The sequence below is a fragment of the Zonotrichia leucophrys genome, chromosome 3 (assembly GCF_028769735.1).
Source record: "Zonotrichia leucophrys gambelii isolate GWCS_2022_RI chromosome 3, RI_Zleu_2.0, whole genome shotgun sequence".
NCBI classification, from domain to species: domain Eukaryota; kingdom Metazoa; phylum Chordata; class Aves; order Passeriformes; family Passerellidae; genus Zonotrichia; species Zonotrichia leucophrys.
Window position 1 is genome coordinate 51,231,209 of NC_088172.1, and position 19,353 is coordinate 51,250,561.

General features: G+C 38.6%; 1 protein-coding gene across 18 annotated transcripts in view; it reads right to left on the bottom strand.

Annotated features, from left to right (window-relative positions):
- The window catches only part of SYNE1 (spectrin repeat containing nuclear envelope protein 1), a 295,365-nt gene that overhangs the window by 76,725 nt on the left and 199,287 nt on the right, over positions 1 to 19,353 (bottom strand). For 12 of the 18 annotated variants that reach the window (XM_064708165.1, XM_064708172.1, XM_064708166.1 and 9 more), the window contains 9 exons: positions 18,515 to 18,709; positions 17,356 to 17,496; positions 12,697 to 12,864; positions 11,798 to 11,959; positions 10,466 to 10,660; positions 6,853 to 7,026; positions 4,866 to 5,057; positions 4,233 to 4,280; positions 544 to 675 (listed from right to left, as the gene is read on the bottom strand). In XM_064708165.1, coding sequence (XP_064564235.1) covers positions 544 to 675; positions 4,233 to 4,280; positions 4,866 to 5,057; positions 6,853 to 7,026; positions 10,466 to 10,660; positions 11,798 to 11,959; positions 12,697 to 12,864; positions 17,356 to 17,496; positions 18,515 to 18,709 — 1,407 coding nt within the window. Of the gene's footprint in view, positions 1 to 543; positions 679 to 4,232; positions 4,281 to 4,865; positions 5,058 to 6,852; positions 7,027 to 10,465; positions 10,661 to 11,797; positions 11,960 to 12,696; positions 12,865 to 17,355; positions 17,497 to 18,514; positions 18,710 to 19,353 lie in introns of all 18 variants that reach the window. The other 6 variants (XM_064708183.1, XM_064708173.1, XM_064708170.1 and 3 more) reach the window with 4 other exon arrangements.

A 19,353-nucleotide genomic window follows, 5' to 3' on the forward strand; every position in this document is an offset into this window, starting at 1 on the left:
GCCTTGGAAGGATATGTCTACCTTGTTACTGCCATGCAAAGTTATCTGAGCTACTTCTGAAATGGCTTGCTTGAACACCAAAAGTTCAAAATCTCCAGCCAGGGATATATCAAAATTAAGTTAATAAACTGGATTACTGAACTAATTAACTGATATAATGCAGTTTATGAAACCTACCCTAGTGAGAATATCTTCAAATCATTCAACACAATATATAATGTAATATTTGTATCTTTGCTTGTATGAAGACAAAGTTGGCGTATTTTCATCTCTCCTTAGAGTAATTTAAAGGGTTGATTCAATTTTATTCTGCTGATGGACAAATCTTATTCTACTGATTATGTGAATTGACCATAGTCATCCAGGAAGTCTAGCCTGCCTGTTGCAGATATAAGACAGGGAACTTAGATACATCATTACCAAAGCAGTGACTGTGAAACAGTGTAAAAATTAATGTTTCCGTGAAAATATTAACAAGAGTGACTCAGCTATAGCATTAAGTGCAATCTAAAGATGGGAGTAAAAGAAAGGCAGAACACCAACTTTCTGCTGCTGCAGGGTAGTCTGCTGCTGCTGTGAGCGAGTAGTTCTTGCTTGTGCCAGCCATTCTTGAACACTGGGGCTTTGTGAGGAAACGAAGTCCAGATCACTCTCCTCCTTTTCTTGTAAAGATCCCTGCTTTAAGAAAGAGATATTAAGATTCAAAAAAATCTCCTACATTGTTAGAGAGCAGGCAGATTCAGCTCATCTACACAAAACCTCTCAAGTTGCTGGCCCATGTAAACTCTGAAGTGAGCAATGACTTTAGATTTCTGACTTTTACTGGGTTTTGGTTACTAGCAAGAAAAGCATCCCTAAAAATGTAAAAATTAACATGCACTTAGCAGAATCAGAGACCACAGGTCAGAGACCTTGGACTGATGTGTTTCTAAAGACTGTTCTGCTTCTGAAAACCAGCCCTCATCTGCAAAGGAGAGTGCAGCTTTATCTGGCAATGCAGGGATTCAGTGGTTTGTTTCTGCCAGGATGTTTTTCTAATTAAAACAATTTTAAAAATATAATTGAAAAGGAGTAAATTCTGGTTGTCATTCTGGTCAATATTTATTTATCAGTAAGTATATAACTCTATGTTCAGCAGAAACACACTGGGTAAACAACAGATGACGTGATATGAACAGCAGAGAAAGTAAGAGAGAGCAAACCACAAAATGTTAGAACAGCACAGCAAAAGCAACAGTTCTTTCTATTCATATTTCTACCATGTTTTTCCAACATGAGTGATTAGAAAGGCTTTCTGCATAAGCAATGCAAAAAAGAACAAATGCCTCAACAGCTCAAAAAAATGTTTTATCAACTTCTTAGCTTCCAAAGTCCATGTTGGCTGAAAGTTTAAGTAATTTTAGCAGCCAATGTATTCAAATGTCAGTAATTCAACATGCTTGGCCTTATGTTAAAGACAGATGCATAGGTCGGGCTACTTCGATGAACACATCTCTCTGGACTTATTTAATATTACTTGCAGTCATATGATGACTGTAGAGCTCGCACCTTTTTTATTTTTTTGAAAGCTTCAGAATCTAGAGTTGGGGCTTAATATCTCTCCCATTTTGCCTATATATTTAATTTTTGTAGGATTCCTATTATGCCCACAATTCCACTTTTATTCTAAATAGATTAAGACTGCCAAATGGTTCAGCAACTTTCCAAACCACAGCCACTGCCTTTCAGGTGACATTTCTCAAATCAGGCAGGGATCAGCATGGCAGAAGGTGGGTGTCTCACCTGGTGCTCCCTATGCTAACAACTGAGAGGGGCCTCTGCACCAGTGACCCTGGCAGGAGCCACTGAAACAGCAGAATTTAGCTAAGCAGTAGAAGGCTAGGGGTAAGATTTTAATTTTGGGGGATGATGAGTGTACTGAAGTTGAAAGGACTGATTAGTGTTAGAGGATATAAACTGTTAAGTGGTGGAAAACAAACAAGAAGTACCTGGTGCTGGAAAGAATCATTAGCCCTTGCTTTATGAAATAATTTTGTTTTACTAAGGTTACAGTTTGCAGGTAAACTCTGATACTTTACTTTGTAGGAACAAGTTTCTAGACAAGCTGAAATTGAAGTGTGAACAATGTTATTACAGAATGTCAGACTGGGCAAAGAAAATAGTATGTGAGAAGTAAAGAAGATCTGGAATTATAGCTTTTCTATTACAAATTAGGAAACAGACAATGTTTCTGTAAATTGTGGGGGGGAAAATCTGCTTAATTTTATATACACTAGGGACCATAGTTATTCAACTTGTAAATTTCTTTAGAGAACAGTATCTAGTTCTTCCTTGCATTTGAGTGTGCCAGTTGATTTCAGTTACATTTTGGGTCTCTTTCTCAGGGAAGAGGACTGAGAACATACAGTTTTGGAATTATACTAAGACATTTAATTAATAGTCTCGTGGTTCCTGCATATCCAAGGAGTGTAAAAGAGGTTGTGGTATTTGTTGATGCAATGAGGTCTTGCAAATATCCTACTGTACATACTTTTTAAATCAAAAGTATTTGTGAACCAGATTTTATCATTGACAAATTACAGAATGTAAGTTTGAAAAAAACCCCTTATGTTTGCATTTACAGTTGCATTTTTGCATTTGAAGTCTGTCTGAAGGAACTGTATTACATTTCCTTTAAACAGCCAGGGAAATACAAGCTTGAACCTGTCATTCCCAGCTACTGTCCAGTCTAGCATAGAAATAAATGGAAAATCCCTGATGAAATCGATCTTTCAAAGGATTTCAGAATTATACAAACTTATATGAGGTACACTTCTTCTTGTGAAACTGGAGTAGTTCGTCCCCTACATACCATTTGCAATAAAAAGTAAAGAATCACTGTCTGTTTTGTTGAGGTTTTTAAACTGCAGAATCTGCTCTACTTTGGTTTTTAAAGAGTCTGTGTTTCATTGCCCCTAAGCCAGAGAATAAACAATAACAGCCACAATATTTTGTGCGTTTCAAAGTGCTGCCTTTGGAGACAGTATAGTCTGGAACACTCCTGTTCAAGCATGTTTCTGATTAGTTTCACTACTTTATTTTATGAATAAAGAAGTTGGTCTCCAAGTCACCTTTCCTGTATCACTAGTTACATTCATTAACTAAAATCAGAAGACAACTGAAATTGCCCCAAGAAAGTCACAGAATCTCATACTGACTCCTAAAAAGCCTTGTGCACAGGGATAACAGACAGGCTGAAATATGCTTTAAGGAAAATATAGCTCAGTCTTTATAATACTCTTCCAGGGCTACTTGGGAGGTTCCTTCTTTAGGAAGGAGGCTGATCTATTACGAGGCTATCAGAACATCTGGAGACATGTAAAAATCTGAGCTTTTTACATGCACATGAACAACAGTGCTGTTAGCTTGTAATGTTTCTCAAAGTTAATACTGGCATTGGATAGCATTTGGGGCATCTGATGCTCTTGGCCTCAGTCCTCAGTATTTGGAAAATGACATTACAGAACTTCTTATCTGAAAAAAAATTGCTCAGTGAAGATTAGAAGATGTTACACTTCCTGCATCTATTTTCTTACATGATCTGTAAATGAAGTCAAAGAAAGACTTGAAATTCATAAAGAAACTTGAGTCTTGCATTTATGCACCATCTTAAATGATTCATATTCTACATCCGGAAATTATTTTGTTGTTATTTTAGATTTTAGAAGATCATCCAAAAATCTGTTTTAAGATGTAAACTAAATCACATCACTGTATTCTAAAATATTTTAAAGTATTTTAAAATTTAGCAAAAAACTCTGTGATGCCTTTTCACTTCACAGGCAATATATGAGAACAAAGTATTATGTGCCCACATAGTGTTGATAACTTTTCATTTGCCTAGTCATGAGGTTTAATAAGCAAGAATAATATTAAAGTTACTTCATCTTAGAGGCAATAGGAAGAAATACCTGTGTGGGGGGGTCTCCTTTTCTTTTTTATTTCTCTGTTTTTCTGAAATCATGTGAAGTTTTAAAGCTATGCAGTTGCTTTGGACTAAAAATAGTTCTTAGAACATCAAGTGACTTTTCAAGCTAACGTCTCAGTAGACTTTAATCTGCATTACAAGCCAGAAATCTTTGAAGCTTATCATGTTTAATTTGCACAGCAAAGCCAAGAAAAGAAGTAAAAGAAAAGGGGGGGGGGGGAGTCACAGCAGGGCAAGCAAATTCAAAACCAGTCAGTCACATTACATGGTTGGGTTTCTTGTATGTATTCGCTTCTCCACATGCTAGTTTGACCTAAAGAATGACCAAAAGCAACTGTTAAATACAATGAATTAGTGACAATGAGCAGACCAAAGCTGCTAGGAATAGAAACTTAGGGCAAGACTGAGGTTAAATGAATTTTTGCTTATATAATGTTGTATTTGGTATAATGATGCCACCAAGTATTAGCAATAGTTAAAAATGTTCCCTTACATTATCTGTTCACTGTGTTGTGCACATAATGAAAAAACAAATATTTAGGATCATTCTTTGGCTGGGGAGAGTAATCCTGCCCCAGACCATACACAATCTAAACAGACTGAAAACAGGAATAGACTATATCCAGACCAAGCTTACCATCTATCTATTTTATTATTGTCCTTTCAGTGAAGATACTGAGGTTAGGATAGCTTTACCATAAAGCAGTGTTAACTTGAAAATTATCAACTGAAGTCTTCTAGACATTTATTTTGGAGCTATAATTCCATTTACTAACTAAACTAATAACTCAAACTGAATCAGTGCAACACTTTCACTCTTTTTTCCCAGTTGCATAAAGTTGCTATGTAATCCTTAAACTCCTGCCCACCATAAGAACAGCTGGAAAGAGCTACTCACCCGAATGTTGATCTGTTTGTCGTGGAGCACCCTCTGCAGCTCCAGAAGGCTGCCCTTCAGTGTCCTGAGCTTCACAGCCAGCTGCTCTGCCTCGTCCTTGGTGTGCGCCTTCCCTTCCATAAGCAAGTTCTCATTGTGCACAGACAGCTCTGACAAGGCTACGACCTTCTGTTCTATTTCAACCAGCATGTTCTGCAGCAGCAAAAACAAAGACCCGAATTCATACATTTTCCAGCACTTGTGATGTTTTCAGGCAAGACGACCTGTGGCCTACCTCACCCGTGTCCAAACTAAGAGAAAGTCAGATTAGCATTGCTTTGCCTTCCAGTCCCATTCAGAGTTCTTTAGAATATGCTTGCAAATGTTTGTATTTGCCATTTCAGTTTGCAACCCTTTTCAAAATAGGAAAATTAAAAAGTTACTTGAAACAAATAATTTGTTGTAGAGGAGACGCTCTTTATTTGCATATTAAAGGTAAAGGCTAAGAAGCGAGACTGACATCCATTGGTGACAAGAAATGAAGCACGCAGCCAGAGCTACTTCTTTCCTCTTCTTTCATTTACACGTAGTCAAGTGCTTCCTACCTCCTCCTATGTGTCGCTCTGGCTGTGTTGATAAGCTCCTCTTGTCACTATTTTCTCTTTCTGATTGGTGCATGATGGACTTAAGGATTTCTGTATAATCCTCTTTAGTCTAAAGAGAGACTTAAAGTGACAAATCTCTGGCATGTTTATTCTCAAAAGCTACTTCCCTGACATTCCATTAACCATTCATGTATTGGAGACATTGTGCATATTTTGATCTCCCAGATTTAGTGCTCAAACAAGTCTTGCTCAAAAACCTAGCCTGATATCAAATGCTTTCATTTCCATAGCAACTCTCAAGTATGAATTTAGAAATATTTCTCCTGAAGGTGTATGTGCAAAATAAGATCGCCAGAGTTTCTAAAAAGTGGAAAAAATAAAACTTACTGCATTAAAGTTTTGAGAAGCAGCAAAGGAAAAGCAGTATTAAGTCTTCCACAAAGTTAACTTTCCTTTTTGAGTTTCCTACAGACTGTATTAAAAAAACCACTGCTTTGTTAGAGTTCATAGGGTTTATCTACATGCAACAAAGGGCTCTCAATGACAGGTGATGAAAGGACTCTTCAGACTAAGCAAACTAAAAATTCCAATGATGAAGTATTGTCAGTGAAAAGTCTTCAGACTTGCAAGAAACTTAACTCTCATTTAGCCTAAAATAATTGTCATCATTCTTTAATAAGAAAAGTGTTCTTTTGTCCATCTGTCTATTGTCTCTTTTGTAATTTTAATTATAATGATCATATAATTCTAAACTATCATTTAAAAATAGAAAACTCCCAATAATTTGAGAACCTGGATGTTATGAATGAGCTAAGTCTTGTTAATAAAAGTATTTGCACAAATTCTTATCGCAGCAACAGGTCCTTCCTTGGTTGTTTTGGTACTCTGAGTAGATTAATCTTCAAGCCATAAAACCATCACATACTGATGATTATCCTTTATTTTTGCATGTATGTAAGGATTGCTCCTGAAGAAAACAGCACTATCCCAGTCATCACTGCTAGTGCCAGTATGTTCTTCAGCTGGAAAATGACTTGTAGGAAAGTACACTGCAGGTGTTTTCACACCTGTCAGGTGAGCTGTTCAACAACATCAGGTTGAGGGGAGCAAAAACAGTAATTGAAGCAAATACAATGCCTTTAAAGCTAAACATAACTACGTCTGAAAGATGTGGAACTTCAAATCTTTCTGCAGTCAGGACATTTTGTTTTCTTACTGCTACGTTCACATGGGCTTTCTAAAGTGCTGTTTGCAATCTCTAATGAGAAATTAGGAACAAGCTATATTTTGTTTCACAAACCTTTGTGAAAGCTTACTGAGCATACAGAAGATGCTAAAGAGCTCAGAAACTTCTCCATAAACATGCTGGCTCATTACACTTAATAATTGTCTTAATACTTTACCTGACAGTCTACCAGCTGTGCTTCCATGTCCATAGGTTCCTCTGCAGGAAGCAGAGTGGTGTCCAGCGTTGCTCGGGTACTGAGGAGCCAGTGGTCAAGCTCATCAGCTTCACAACGGTACCGCTGGAGAGCCTGCTCCTGCCGCTGCTCTTCGAGCTGCTCATTCAGCTTTTCCTAGAGGTACAAATTATATTTTACTTTTTAGGAGAAATAAACCATCACAGTCACTTCTAAGAAGTTGTTCCTCTGTATTTTGCACAAATCCTATGCAGGATTTCTAAGATATATTAAGACCTATCTTTTACAAAGCATGACTTCTTTCCATTGATGAGTGTGTTTTTCTGATGACTGAAATTCTCTTTAAGTTCAGCCACTTTATTTCTACTTTCTCCAGAAGAACTCTGCTATTACAGCTTTCTAAAGGTGAGGTCTTTTCTGCCTCCTTTTGCTGCTCCCCTGTGGGTTTCCCCACACATTCATTCCGTTTGCTCAATTAGTGCAGCACTGTTTGCTCAGGGAGAAAGATGCACATGAAGAAAAGGAATACACAGAGCTGAGAATGCATTGCAGGGAAAGGAAAGCAACTTTGCCTTTTTTGGCAGCAGGCTATTAGCTTTACTGTCTCTCAAAGGAGGCACAAGAGGGGTACTTCAAGGACCAAACAAATTATGGGTGGGGCCTTGGTACAGTCACATGGGTGAAGACAAGCCTGAAGAGCTGTCTACCTTCTCTGGCCTCTCAGAGGATCCCTGAACCACGGGCAGTGGAAGGACACCAAGCTTCAATAGCTGCCGATATCACAGCAACACGGATGCCCCGGGTCCATCCATCAGCTCATCCATTCATTGGAAAGACAGGGAGTGATCACCAAGTCTTGCTCACCCTTTAATTGTCCCATATGAATCTGAAAACTGGCTGAACAGCTGTGGCCAGGGCACAGTGATCAGTGGCACTAAGTCTAGTGAGTGGACAGTAATGAGCCTCAACAGATTTGCTAATGACACAAAATGGGAGGAGTGGCTGATAGGCAGAGGGCTATTGTGCCATCTAGGTGCACCCTGAAAGGCTACAAAAATGAGCTGACAAGAAGAAAGGAAAGTGTGATGCCCTATAGCTACAGGGGAGCAACCCCATGCACCAAGTACAGGTTGGAGGCTAAGCAGATGGGAAGCAGCTTGGCAGAAGAGAAGAAGGGGTGTCCTGGTGGACTCCAGATTGAACACGACCCAGCAATGTGCAAAAGAAAGCCAGTGGTGTCTGGAGCTGCTTTAGGAGTGTTCTCACCAGGATGAGGGAGATGATCCTGCCCCTCTACTTAACACTGGTGAGTCTACACCTGGAGTACTGTGTCTAGTTCTGTGCTCCCCAATACAAGAGAGACACTGAGTTCTGGAGAGAATAGAGGGGATTTCGTGGATAAGAAAACAAATAGGATGGTCAGAGAATACTTAGTTGCATCAAATAATGTAAAACCTAAGCATGGTGCAAATATTATGGAACAAGGGGAAAAGATTGTATTCGATCTGGCTGGGATGGAGTTAACGTCATTGCAGCCTGTACAGTGCCTTGCAGCTGTGGTTAAATCTGTGCTGATAACACAGCAATGTTATGGCTACTGCTGAGCACAGCATAAAGGCTTTCTATCTGCCCCTCACAAAGGCCAATAGGCTGGGGGTGGGCAGAAGGCAGGGAGAGGAGATAGCCAGGACAGCAAATCTGAACTAACCAAAGGGACACTCCACACCAGATGAGATCATGCTCATCAATAAAAGCCCAGGGAAAGAGAGGGAGAGGCATTGTGGTTATGGTGCTCATCTTCCCAAGAAACACGTGCTGAGCTTTCCAGGAAAGTAGCTAAACATCTGCCTGCTGATTGGGTAGTAGTGAATAAGTTCCTCATTCCCTGCTTGCATGCACAGCTTTTCCTTACCCTGTATAAGCTGTCATTATCTTGATCCATGAGTCTTTTTGTCTGTCTTCTATTTTTAACCCATCTCAGGAGAGAGGAGTGAAGGTGGATGTATGACTGCTAGCAGGGTCAACCTACAACACTTTGTAAAATTCAGACTCAAATATTCAGGGTGGGCAACTTCATCACACAGAGAAGTATTTGCACAGCTTTTCTGCATGCTCAATTTCAATTAAAAATATTAAAAATTGCTTTTAGAACAGTTCACAGAATAATGATCGTTGTTAGATGTCCTAAATAATCCAGACTGAACAGTTCTCAAATGCTAGTTACTTGAATTAGGTCCACAGAAAGAAGAATATTACCAGTCCACACCCTCACCAGCAAAATATTTTCATCACCTCTTTCACCTTCATTTCTACATTAACTTCCCTGGGATGTTCTGGAAGATTTTATCTGTGAAATCAGAGCTATAAAATACACAGGTTAAATTACTGAATGTTGTCCACATATCATATATATCTCCTAGCCAGGATTATTAGGGAATACTTGTGGTATAGTGTCAAAGTATCCTAACCACAGTTAAGAGTAATATACTACTCATGCTTTATCTTGAAACTTAGCATTTCCTAAGTGCTACCAACATGTTTGTTAGATCTTGTACAGGGTGCAAGCTATAAACAGCTAGATCCCCTATTCTACTTCCAATCTTTCATTTTTAATTAAAAGCTATTTTTCTTCTGGCACAACTTTGTTATTTTAAAACTAAAAAAAGATATTTTCTAATGACCTCTTCACTGTCCTAGGAGACTGGTCAGAACTAAAGCAAATGAAGCACCCTGAGACTCTCCTGTAATCCAGTGTCTTGGTTTAAACTCAGCTGGTCACTAAGCACCACACTGTAGATCCACATAGCCAATTCTCACTCTGCTTCCCTGAATCAATTGATGATGGAAAATATGAAGGCAGTAGCTGCTGTATTTGTGAATTCACTGCTGCAGTTCTTAACAGTACAGAAATAAAGCTGCCCTGCAGTGTTCAAAGTAGCCAAACTGTAACCAGCTCTAGCATGATTGCATGCTCTCACCTGTATAACATATGCAGCAGCACTCCTGTTTGTAAAGGGCTTGTAAAAACCCCCTTAGTATCAAAGAATTTTTAGTAAAGTTGGTAGGGAAAGAAATAAAAGGGTGTATCTTCCATGAAAAGAAGTTTGCATGGAAATCACTGGGAAGATGATGTAGACAACCATGCAAATATTTGGAAGAGGAGCTGTTTGTTGTTTAAGCTTTCCTCTTCTCTTGTCTAGCAACTTGGAGAGGTGATTCCTTAAAAGTATATTGTAGACAATGTGATTTTTAATACCTGTGCTTCATTTATGCACACACACACACACAAGAAAACCCCTCTATATATATATATATATATATACACACACACACACATATATATATGTGTGTGTGTGAATGTGTGTATATATATCTCCATATGGCTATATAAAGCCAGAAGAAACTTAGAACATATATAATATTTGTATGTTCCAAGTTCTATCTGGCTGCTTATCACTTAGCAATAAGATGAGGGGCTCACTAAAAAAAGAATGGTTATTTATTACTGAAAGGAATTGTGAGAAATAAGCAGAACTGAAAATTGCCTTTTTTTTTTTATGGTGACTAAAGATATTGGTGATGTTTATTCTTGTACCTCTAATAGCTGTCGTTTTCCTGATGCCTTCATTCGAATCGTGGCCATTCGCTCTGCCAGGACCGTGAGGGTGGACTGCAATGCCGTTTGATCAGCACCTTCCACATCCAGTGGTTCTGAAACAAGCTCCTGGGCCAATGATGTCTGAAGCTCACTGATTTCTTCTTGCAACATTAAAATCTCATCCATCAAAGCCTATTAAGAAATGAGAGCAGAGAATGCATTTGTTTCACTTACCAGCAAGAAGGAAGTATTTCAGGAGACACATTTTAAATATAAAATTCAAGACAACTTGAATATCTCGAGGAGCACCAGGAACACAAGAGTGAAGCAGACCATCACTACCAGCACGACAGAGACAGTATTCCATAAGAACTGAATCCTGCTTTTAGATGCTTGAGTTAGGATCAGGTAACTGGTTACTTAAATATGCATTTAATTACATATCTTGAATTTCAAGCATATCACAAGGCATTATTTTAGAAACTGGAAATCCATTCTTCCAATAAATTATCTGTAGGGCATTCTAGTATTCTCAGTGAAGATAATGAACAAGTAAGCGAGTGTGTGTTTGTGAGAGAAAAATAAGGGCATGTTTCAGCTTTCAGCCTAAAACTTTCTAACTGGGTAAAGAACATCCAGCAATAGATGTAAATATTTAGAGATTTATTCCATATACTATCCTTTTACAGGTATCTTGAAACTTGGTTCATAGGATAAGTAGGAACTTATTTTGAACCACGGAATAAATGTCTGAATCCAGATAGATCAGATAGATTCAAGCTATCAGATAGAAGGCTTAGGTGATTACAACTCAGACCTGTATCAGATCCCTTACTTAATAAAGTATTCTCTTATTATTCAGATCATTATTTCTTGAGACTTCCCTTGAGGGAGTTTTTGATATGTTTTGTTTAAAGAGGTGAAAAATGTATTTTGATCAATATACAATGCATCAGTATTGGTTATAATTTTAGTAAATTTGGCAACATTATAAATATTCTTCAGCAATGATGCTGAAGAACAGTATGGATAGCTGTCATTGGACACAGTCTTGGACAAAAGCTTTTGCTGAAAATTTCAACTGGACAAACTCTTATGATCTATTCTATTTCTTTCAAAAAGGCTCCTTATTAAAAGAATCCCCATCACATCACCTTTAGAACAGCAGGAAGCTCAGAAAGGCAAGACATAAAGTTAACAGAAGGTTGAAGAAACAAATGCATATGTTTGAGATATCCAGGCATGAAGAAGGTTACTGTCTAAAAAACAGAACAAAATATATGCAGGCAATGTGCACTCTCCCTCTCTTCCTCACATGTAAGATTTTACCTGATGTTCAGCCATCTGGCTCTCTGGGCTTTTGGCTGGTTCCAAACTCTCATTTAGTTTCATTTCAGTGGTCTCCATTTTTGTGGATATAGACTGGAGTGTGTCCTGATACTTCTGTTGACGCTCAAGAGCTTCATAGAGTGTACGCTGCTTTTCACTGATCTAAAGAAGAATGGGAGGTATAAATTCTGCTACTTAGTCTGCTTCATAGGTCCCTAGGCTTAAAACACTAAAGCAAAATTTTTTCAAGAGTATAAATTACAAAGCAAAACATCCATATTTAAAATATTTATTTACTTAAAATTTCATCAGTAAAATTCTAGGTTCTGGTGCTTAAAAGAAATAGACATTAATAAAGCAGGGAAAATCTATGCACATTCTCATGCATTATTTTAGATTTCATGCACTCCAACATGGATGTGCACTATTTGCTAGATACATAGTTCCTAATACACTGTAATAGCTACTATGCTGAAAGGAATTAAATTTTTTAGCATGTGATCAAGACTCTGACCATTTTTAAACATCACTGAACAATTATGCTGCAAAACTATACAGAAATGTGTTGATTCAGCATTTGGAAAAACTGGATTCTGGGCCTTCTATAGCTACTCATCCAAAATGACTGGATATCCATCCCTCCTAGATTATGAAATACAGTCTGTCAATAGTCAATATTTCTGAAGCCAACGAGCAGCTTTAATGACTCTTATTTTTATTAATGGAGGTCCATCTTGCACAGGCTTTCAAACAAAGAACAAAAATAATATATCCCAACTAACAATTAAAGTTACCATTTGAAAACCAAAAACTGCAGGGAAGAATATATGAGCCAGCTATTTGATTTCTATTCCTTACAACCTAGCCAACTATTCTGAAGTCTCCAAATGCAAACTTACCACATTTTTCAGTGTTTCCCAAGAACGCTGCAAATCATCCAATTTGGCACTAGCAGATGATTCTAAGCCTGGTTCATAAAACTCCTGGGTGGCTGAGGTGCTGGGATGAATTTTAGCAGCTTCTGTCTGCAACTGTTCAGCAGATAAGGCTTGGTAATAAGCAATGTCCTACAAGCACGAAGTACATTATTGCACTTTCAAAAAGAAAGATACTGCATGCTATCCCCCCAATACTGCCCCACTGCATATGTCCATTAAGATAAAGCCCACAAAGCCAAAACCACCAGTAAACTTCTTTAATAACAACGTAAATCAATATTTAATAGTAGCAGACTGAGCATGTTTTGGACCTTCACTATGGTGAGGATTTTGGACGTATTTTTTCATATTCATATTAGCTAGGAGGTGCAGAAGGCAACTGTGGACAATCACAAAAAGGCTGGGAAGGGAAGTGCTATAAACGGGAGTGTTGTTCCAGCACCATTACAACTACACATGAGGGAAACCCCACCACAAAAGACAGTGGGTTATGGCACTGTAGGTGGCAAATACCAACCTAGTGAGCACTATCACAGAGAGAGCAGCAAAAGAACCTAAAAGGAATATATACTGAAGGACTGGTAAATGAGGCAAGAAAGAGTATGAAGCATCAGCTTATTGTAAGCTTTCAAACAAACAGGGAGCCTCAACTAACTTAAAAAAGATATTCAGAAAAGGGACCAAAATTGCTAAGGAAATGTGAAAATGTCAAACCACCAATGAAAATTCAGAGCGGAATTATTTCTCACCAGAAATTCTATACTTAGTGTATGGAGATTTCTTCAACTGTTGCAGATGACAACTGAAAACATCTACAGAAAATGCAGAATTAAGGAAACAAGTACAGTACCTATACTTAGGTCAGGAAAGCAGACTTGATGACAAGGATTATTTAAAACTGAAATCATGTATGACAGTTAGCACTACATTATTTGGGAGGTGAAAAATGCTGCCTCAAGGGAGGGTGTAAAGCAGATTCAGTGGTGCTTACTGACAGGAACCAAGGCAATGGGCACAAACTGAAGCACAGGAGATTCTCTCTGAATACCAGGAAATGCTTTTTACTGTTAGGGTGACTGAGCACTGGGACAGGCTGCCCAGGGAAATTCCAGGGTCTCCATCCTTAGACACTCAAAATCAACCCGAATATAGTCCTGGACAATATGTTGTACATGGTCCTGTTTGACAAAGGGTGTTGGGCCAGATGATCTCTGGAGGTCCCTTCAACCCCAACCATTCTGTGATTCTGTATAGATGTATAAAAGTTAGGTACTAAACAAGACTAATTCTGGGGTACTGGAGCTCAAAGTGTAAGAAGGATCCTAATTTGGAACAGAATGCAAATGCATTATCTAATACCATATGTGAAGAAAACCAGACAAGCTCTGGAAGAGCACAGAAACCAGATCACTCCCATAAAACTGACCAAAATGTATGATTACGTACTTCTTCAAAGACAATAAATGGGAAACTTAAAAATTAAATTATGAAATTGTTATAATGTCCAGGAGCCAGCATGGAATAGGTAACAGCTTAGCACGGCACACAGGACTGCAATTTCAGAATTTTTCACTCTGACCACAAGTGATCTTTCCAAGTAGTGGTGAAAAATTGCACCAGTGGAGGCAACTTCTCATTTTGCCTTGTCTGCAGCTACTCTCCAGCCCTTTGCCAGTCTCCTTTCAAGACCAATGCTTCTGTAACCTCTTAATATGGTTTTCAGAATAAAGGACTTGTTTACACAGAGAGGGAAAAGCAATCCCTTTCCCCATCTTTCCAACTGCTTTCTGGAGTATACAACATGGCATCTTCTCTTTGGCAGAGCTTTCACACCAGGACAGCAGGAATCCAGATGTTCATGCAAGTAAAAGATTCTATAAAGGGTCCCTATAAAGGTCCTAATATCCCATGGCTGTTCTTATGAAAAGTAGCCAATGAACAGTAGTCAGGTTTTGTTGTTAGATGCAGTGGCAAAACGGTGTGTTTAGATTTCCTAAGATATGTAACAAGGGCTGGTACAACCTAGATGAGTATTCATAAGGGAGAGAGAAAGAATCCTTAAGTAGGCTGTGTACAAGGAGATAGAAAAGCATTTAACAGTGACCCAGTGGATAAGACTAAAATCACAGGATCAGCTGTTGCCTACAGGGCATCGTGCCAACACTTTAGCTTTTCCAGTTCAACTGATCTGCACTATGTATCAGGAAACCAAGTTTTAAAAAGTGTTTTAAAATTTTAATCAATTACATCTTTGGGTAAGTGCAAGAAGATTTAGCCTCAAAGGATTCTCATTCAGTACTGCAGCACAGATGAAGGGTCTGATTTTGCTAAACATCAAAATTATCTGTATTTCAAGACTGTTAACATAATATTTAATATATTATGAAATTCTTCAGTGTTTCCAACATTAACGCCTTTATAGTTCACCCCACCCTGCTGTTTTTGGAGGAGTTTCAGAAAAAAACAATTTTTAACTTATATTAGTGCTGGAATTGTCACTTTCTTTTATTTCTGGTCTTGTTTAAATCTATTTCAATACCCGCATCATTTTCATTAATAAGCAGTTGGCACTTGTTTTATATTTTCATTACTTGTTAGAAATGTAAATAAAGTGTGTAGATGTCTAAATTCAGATTAGCTATGTTTCACCATTAAGAGATGCTAGGAAACTGATGAAACACTATAAAGAGTTATTCAGGATGAATTAAAAAGCAGTCTTAAAACATAACCTTTCCTTCCCCAATTGCCTCTTCAGAAGAGTTTGACATTTGTTTTTTGAAGTCTAAACTCATGTTATTCTTCACTTTCTGGAGTTCATGCTCACATTTTTTTTCTGGTAGTTTGCAGATGATTTTCCTGTGAGAAATTAGTTCTTAACTTTGGGCACTTTTTAAAACAAAATATTTCTAAATTTATTTTGCTGATTTGCTTTAAAAATACAAAATGTTAATAACTTACATTTGAGCTCCTAGTTCACTAATATCTAGGATATTGTTTTTTAATCACCCTTCTCTCCTGAGGTCTCCCTGGGCATTCATAATGACCAGCACTGGCAGTTTCATAGCTTTTTTAGTCTTAATCTCATGTGACTGTGAACCTAAGAATTTTGTAATTAAACCACTGCATTTTGGAACATTCTTCCGCTGGTTGTTTAATACATGCAGCTCATTTCAACATTAACCACACTGAAGAAAACTTCAGCTCTAAGTTTTTAAGATTATTATAACAGCATCAACTGTACCTTTCTCAAAAATCTTCTGCTAAACGAAAGATATAATATTTTTCAATTTTGCCCTAGTAAATCACTTATTCTAAAACTTGTATTTTGGTGTCAGTTCATGGTGCAACAGCATATTCACTGTGTTTTCCTTTGTCTGAGTGACTTTGTCTGAGTGACTGGAGCTGTTTGACTTGTTTTACATTTTCAGAGAAAAGTAAAGAACTGAGATAAGCTTTGCTGATTAGGAAGCAAGCTGCTTTTGGTCCTTTAACTCCTTCATTAATTAATGGTGTCATAAGACTTCTATGTTGAAATATATAAATGCCTTTCTACTGTAAGTAAACTTCACAGGGAACTTTCTGATTATCTAAAATGATAGAAAACTAGAAAAATCCTTCTTATGCATTATACAACACTTTTTAGTATGCCATTGATGATTTTTTAACCACTCTTACTATCTTACATTAATATTTTTTCTTATGTATTGTATTTAGCAACTTCTATAGCACCATATAGAATGCATTTCTGAAATTAGCAGAAGGAATCAATGAGCATCTTGCTCAAACTTGCCTAATTCTACTCAGCAGTGCAACACAATACATTCTAACCTTCAAATCTGCAGTGGTCAATTTTGGAAGCAGTTACAAATGCAAAACCAACCAATCAGTTACAAAATCCAGAACATGATAAATTCAGTGAGGTGGTGATGGCTTCTAAGGCTCACTTCTAAACTTCTAAAGCATAACATTTTATGTGTGACTTTATGTGTGTGATGCTCAATGTGTTGGCTTAATGTTTACATTTTAATCAATACTGACGTACACTTGCTCCTACAAGAAGTGCAAGAGTTTTGATTCAAAATCTAATATCTGTTATTTCACTGATCTGCCTCCCTGGTGCTTAAAATAGACTGCCATGGAAATGAAAAATACATGAAAAAAACCCACATGAAAGTTAATAACTGAAATGATATTAAGTAGAAGATACCAGGCTGTGATTTCAGAGCCAAAATGGCAATCATACAGTAAGATAGATGGATATGGACATAATGCAATATTTCATTATGGGGAGTACAAAAAGGCTTTTTTTCTCAGGATGCAAGATTCCATTGAGTACTACTGAGAAAATACAAATTATAAGTAGAAAATACTGGTGACATTGTAATTGTCACTTAAAATTTACTTTTAAAAATAATGAATAGCTGTAACACGGGCTTTATACAATTTCAATATCTGTATCCATTTTGAACCAGAACCTGAGGGTTCAGTTTGGTAAGAGGTTAAGCCTCAGTTCCTGGGAGCTATAGCTAAACATTATTTCAGAGGATTAAATAAACCACCTGTGGAATGGAATCATGTATGTCTGAGATAAAAGCTGAATGAATGCCAAGAGAGAGGTACCTGGTTAACAGAAGCATCTGTATTAGCCACAGGTGAGGGAGAGCGACAGGCAGGTGGAGAAGAAATCTCACTGTTGGTTCCCTCCTCCCCAGACTCCTCAGTGACAGGGGAGAGCAGCGTGTGACAGCGACCAGCAGTCATCTGCCACAGGAAAAGCAACCCCAGAGCACAGGAAGAAAATCAGTTACCTCAGCTGAGGCTTGACTTAGACTGAGATCAAAACAACACATGGCCAGAATTACCCCGACATTAATTAGTCATGCTTCATGCTCCTACATTTACCAGTTTAGAAATCTGTTAAATGAATAGTCTCATTTACTTGTCCCACTTCAGTATGAGAATGCTCTCCCGTACCCTAATGGATTTTAAAAGACAATGTAGAGCAATCAACCCAATAATAACAAATTCAGCTTTGCCTAAACATCTTCTAAGACAATCTCTGCTGCATACAGAAATACTATGGAGAGCTACAGAATACTGGACTATTTGTCTCAGTATCCAGGTCCAGTTGGAACAACAGACTTGAAATATAAAATACACACAACCCAGTATTCAAATGTAACCCCCTTCCTTCCCCAATGGTGCTATAGAGGGATAAATCCTGAAGTCTGACATTCAGACAAAAATCCCAGTAGCATCAGCAGAATGTTTGTAATGAGATCCAGTTAGATACAAACAAAAGCAAAGTCAAACATTGGGCCTCTGGCAGTACTTAGACAGCTTTAATTTCCAGTACACTCATCTGAGAATACAGCAGCACACTGTCAATTATCACATCAACATTTTAATGTGTGAAAAGCCTATACACTGCAACAACTAATGAAATCGTATTTATTCTGGTTTTATTTTATTCCTGCAACTCATCAATTTCTTAGCATTTGTACTTGCATGCTGACAGCTACAAAATAAAAAGCACAATATTTGCATATTATTGCTCACAAATTTCGTGTATTTGTCTGTTAAATAATTTCAGCCTTTATCAACAAGTCTTGAGAACCTGCATAAAGTAAAATACAGAAAAGGGAAGCTGCAACTTGTTTGGTTTGCAGCCATTTCAAAAGGTAGATGTGAGCTGTGGCAATTTGCTGCACAGGGGTGTTGTAAGGCTGCAAGAGAAAGCAGCTCAGATAATGAGTACAGTGACCAAGGCATTGCTTACCATAACCACCGAGGGATGAGTGGCGTGTGCTGGCAGCAGGTCCGAATCCAGCTCGTCCATTCCCTCGGACAGCCCCTCCACTTCTGTCACTGTCAGCAGCATGGTGGCATGTTTTGCTTTCATTGTCAGCATCTTGCACTTGGAATTCAAAGAAGCAATTTGCTCCTGGTATCCTTTGATCTTCTGAGCCAGCTCCTGAGAAAACATTTTTTTCCCCCTAGTGCTGATGCAGCCGGGAAGGGCCACAGGACCGGCAGCATTTCAGCTTCCGCGGCGGAGCGAAGCTGTCTCCTCCCAGCGCAGCCAATGCCATGGCAGCGCTGCCGCTCTGCTGACGAGCAGGATGTCGCCAGCCCAGGGACTCGGCCCGGCGCGTCCGGCCGCGCTGCGACACCGCCGAGCGCAGCGGGGCCGCCCGGGGCTCCGTGCGCGCCGCGCCGCAGGGACGGACGGACGGACGGACGGACAGACAGACGGACAGACGGCTCACGTTCGCATCCTGCCTGAACCTGAGCCCACCTCTGTGAGCTGCACGCTGCAGCAAAGGGAGCGTCTCTCGCTCTTCCTGTCCTATTTCCCCCCGCCCCCCATCTACTTCCATTTATCTGAGGAAGATGAAGCTCCCCCGCACAGTGCGTGCCAGGGAAATGAGGTCATGTAGTGGCCACAACTGCAAAAAATGCCCCATTCAGCTCTCACCAGAAAGAATGAATTGTCCAAACAATAACTCACAAGGTCTAACGGGCTCAAAAGTGATAGGAACAATCAGTCACATAATAAGATTAAATGCAGACTGTATCACTTTTTGTCACTGTTTGGATAAGCTGTATTTTAATCAT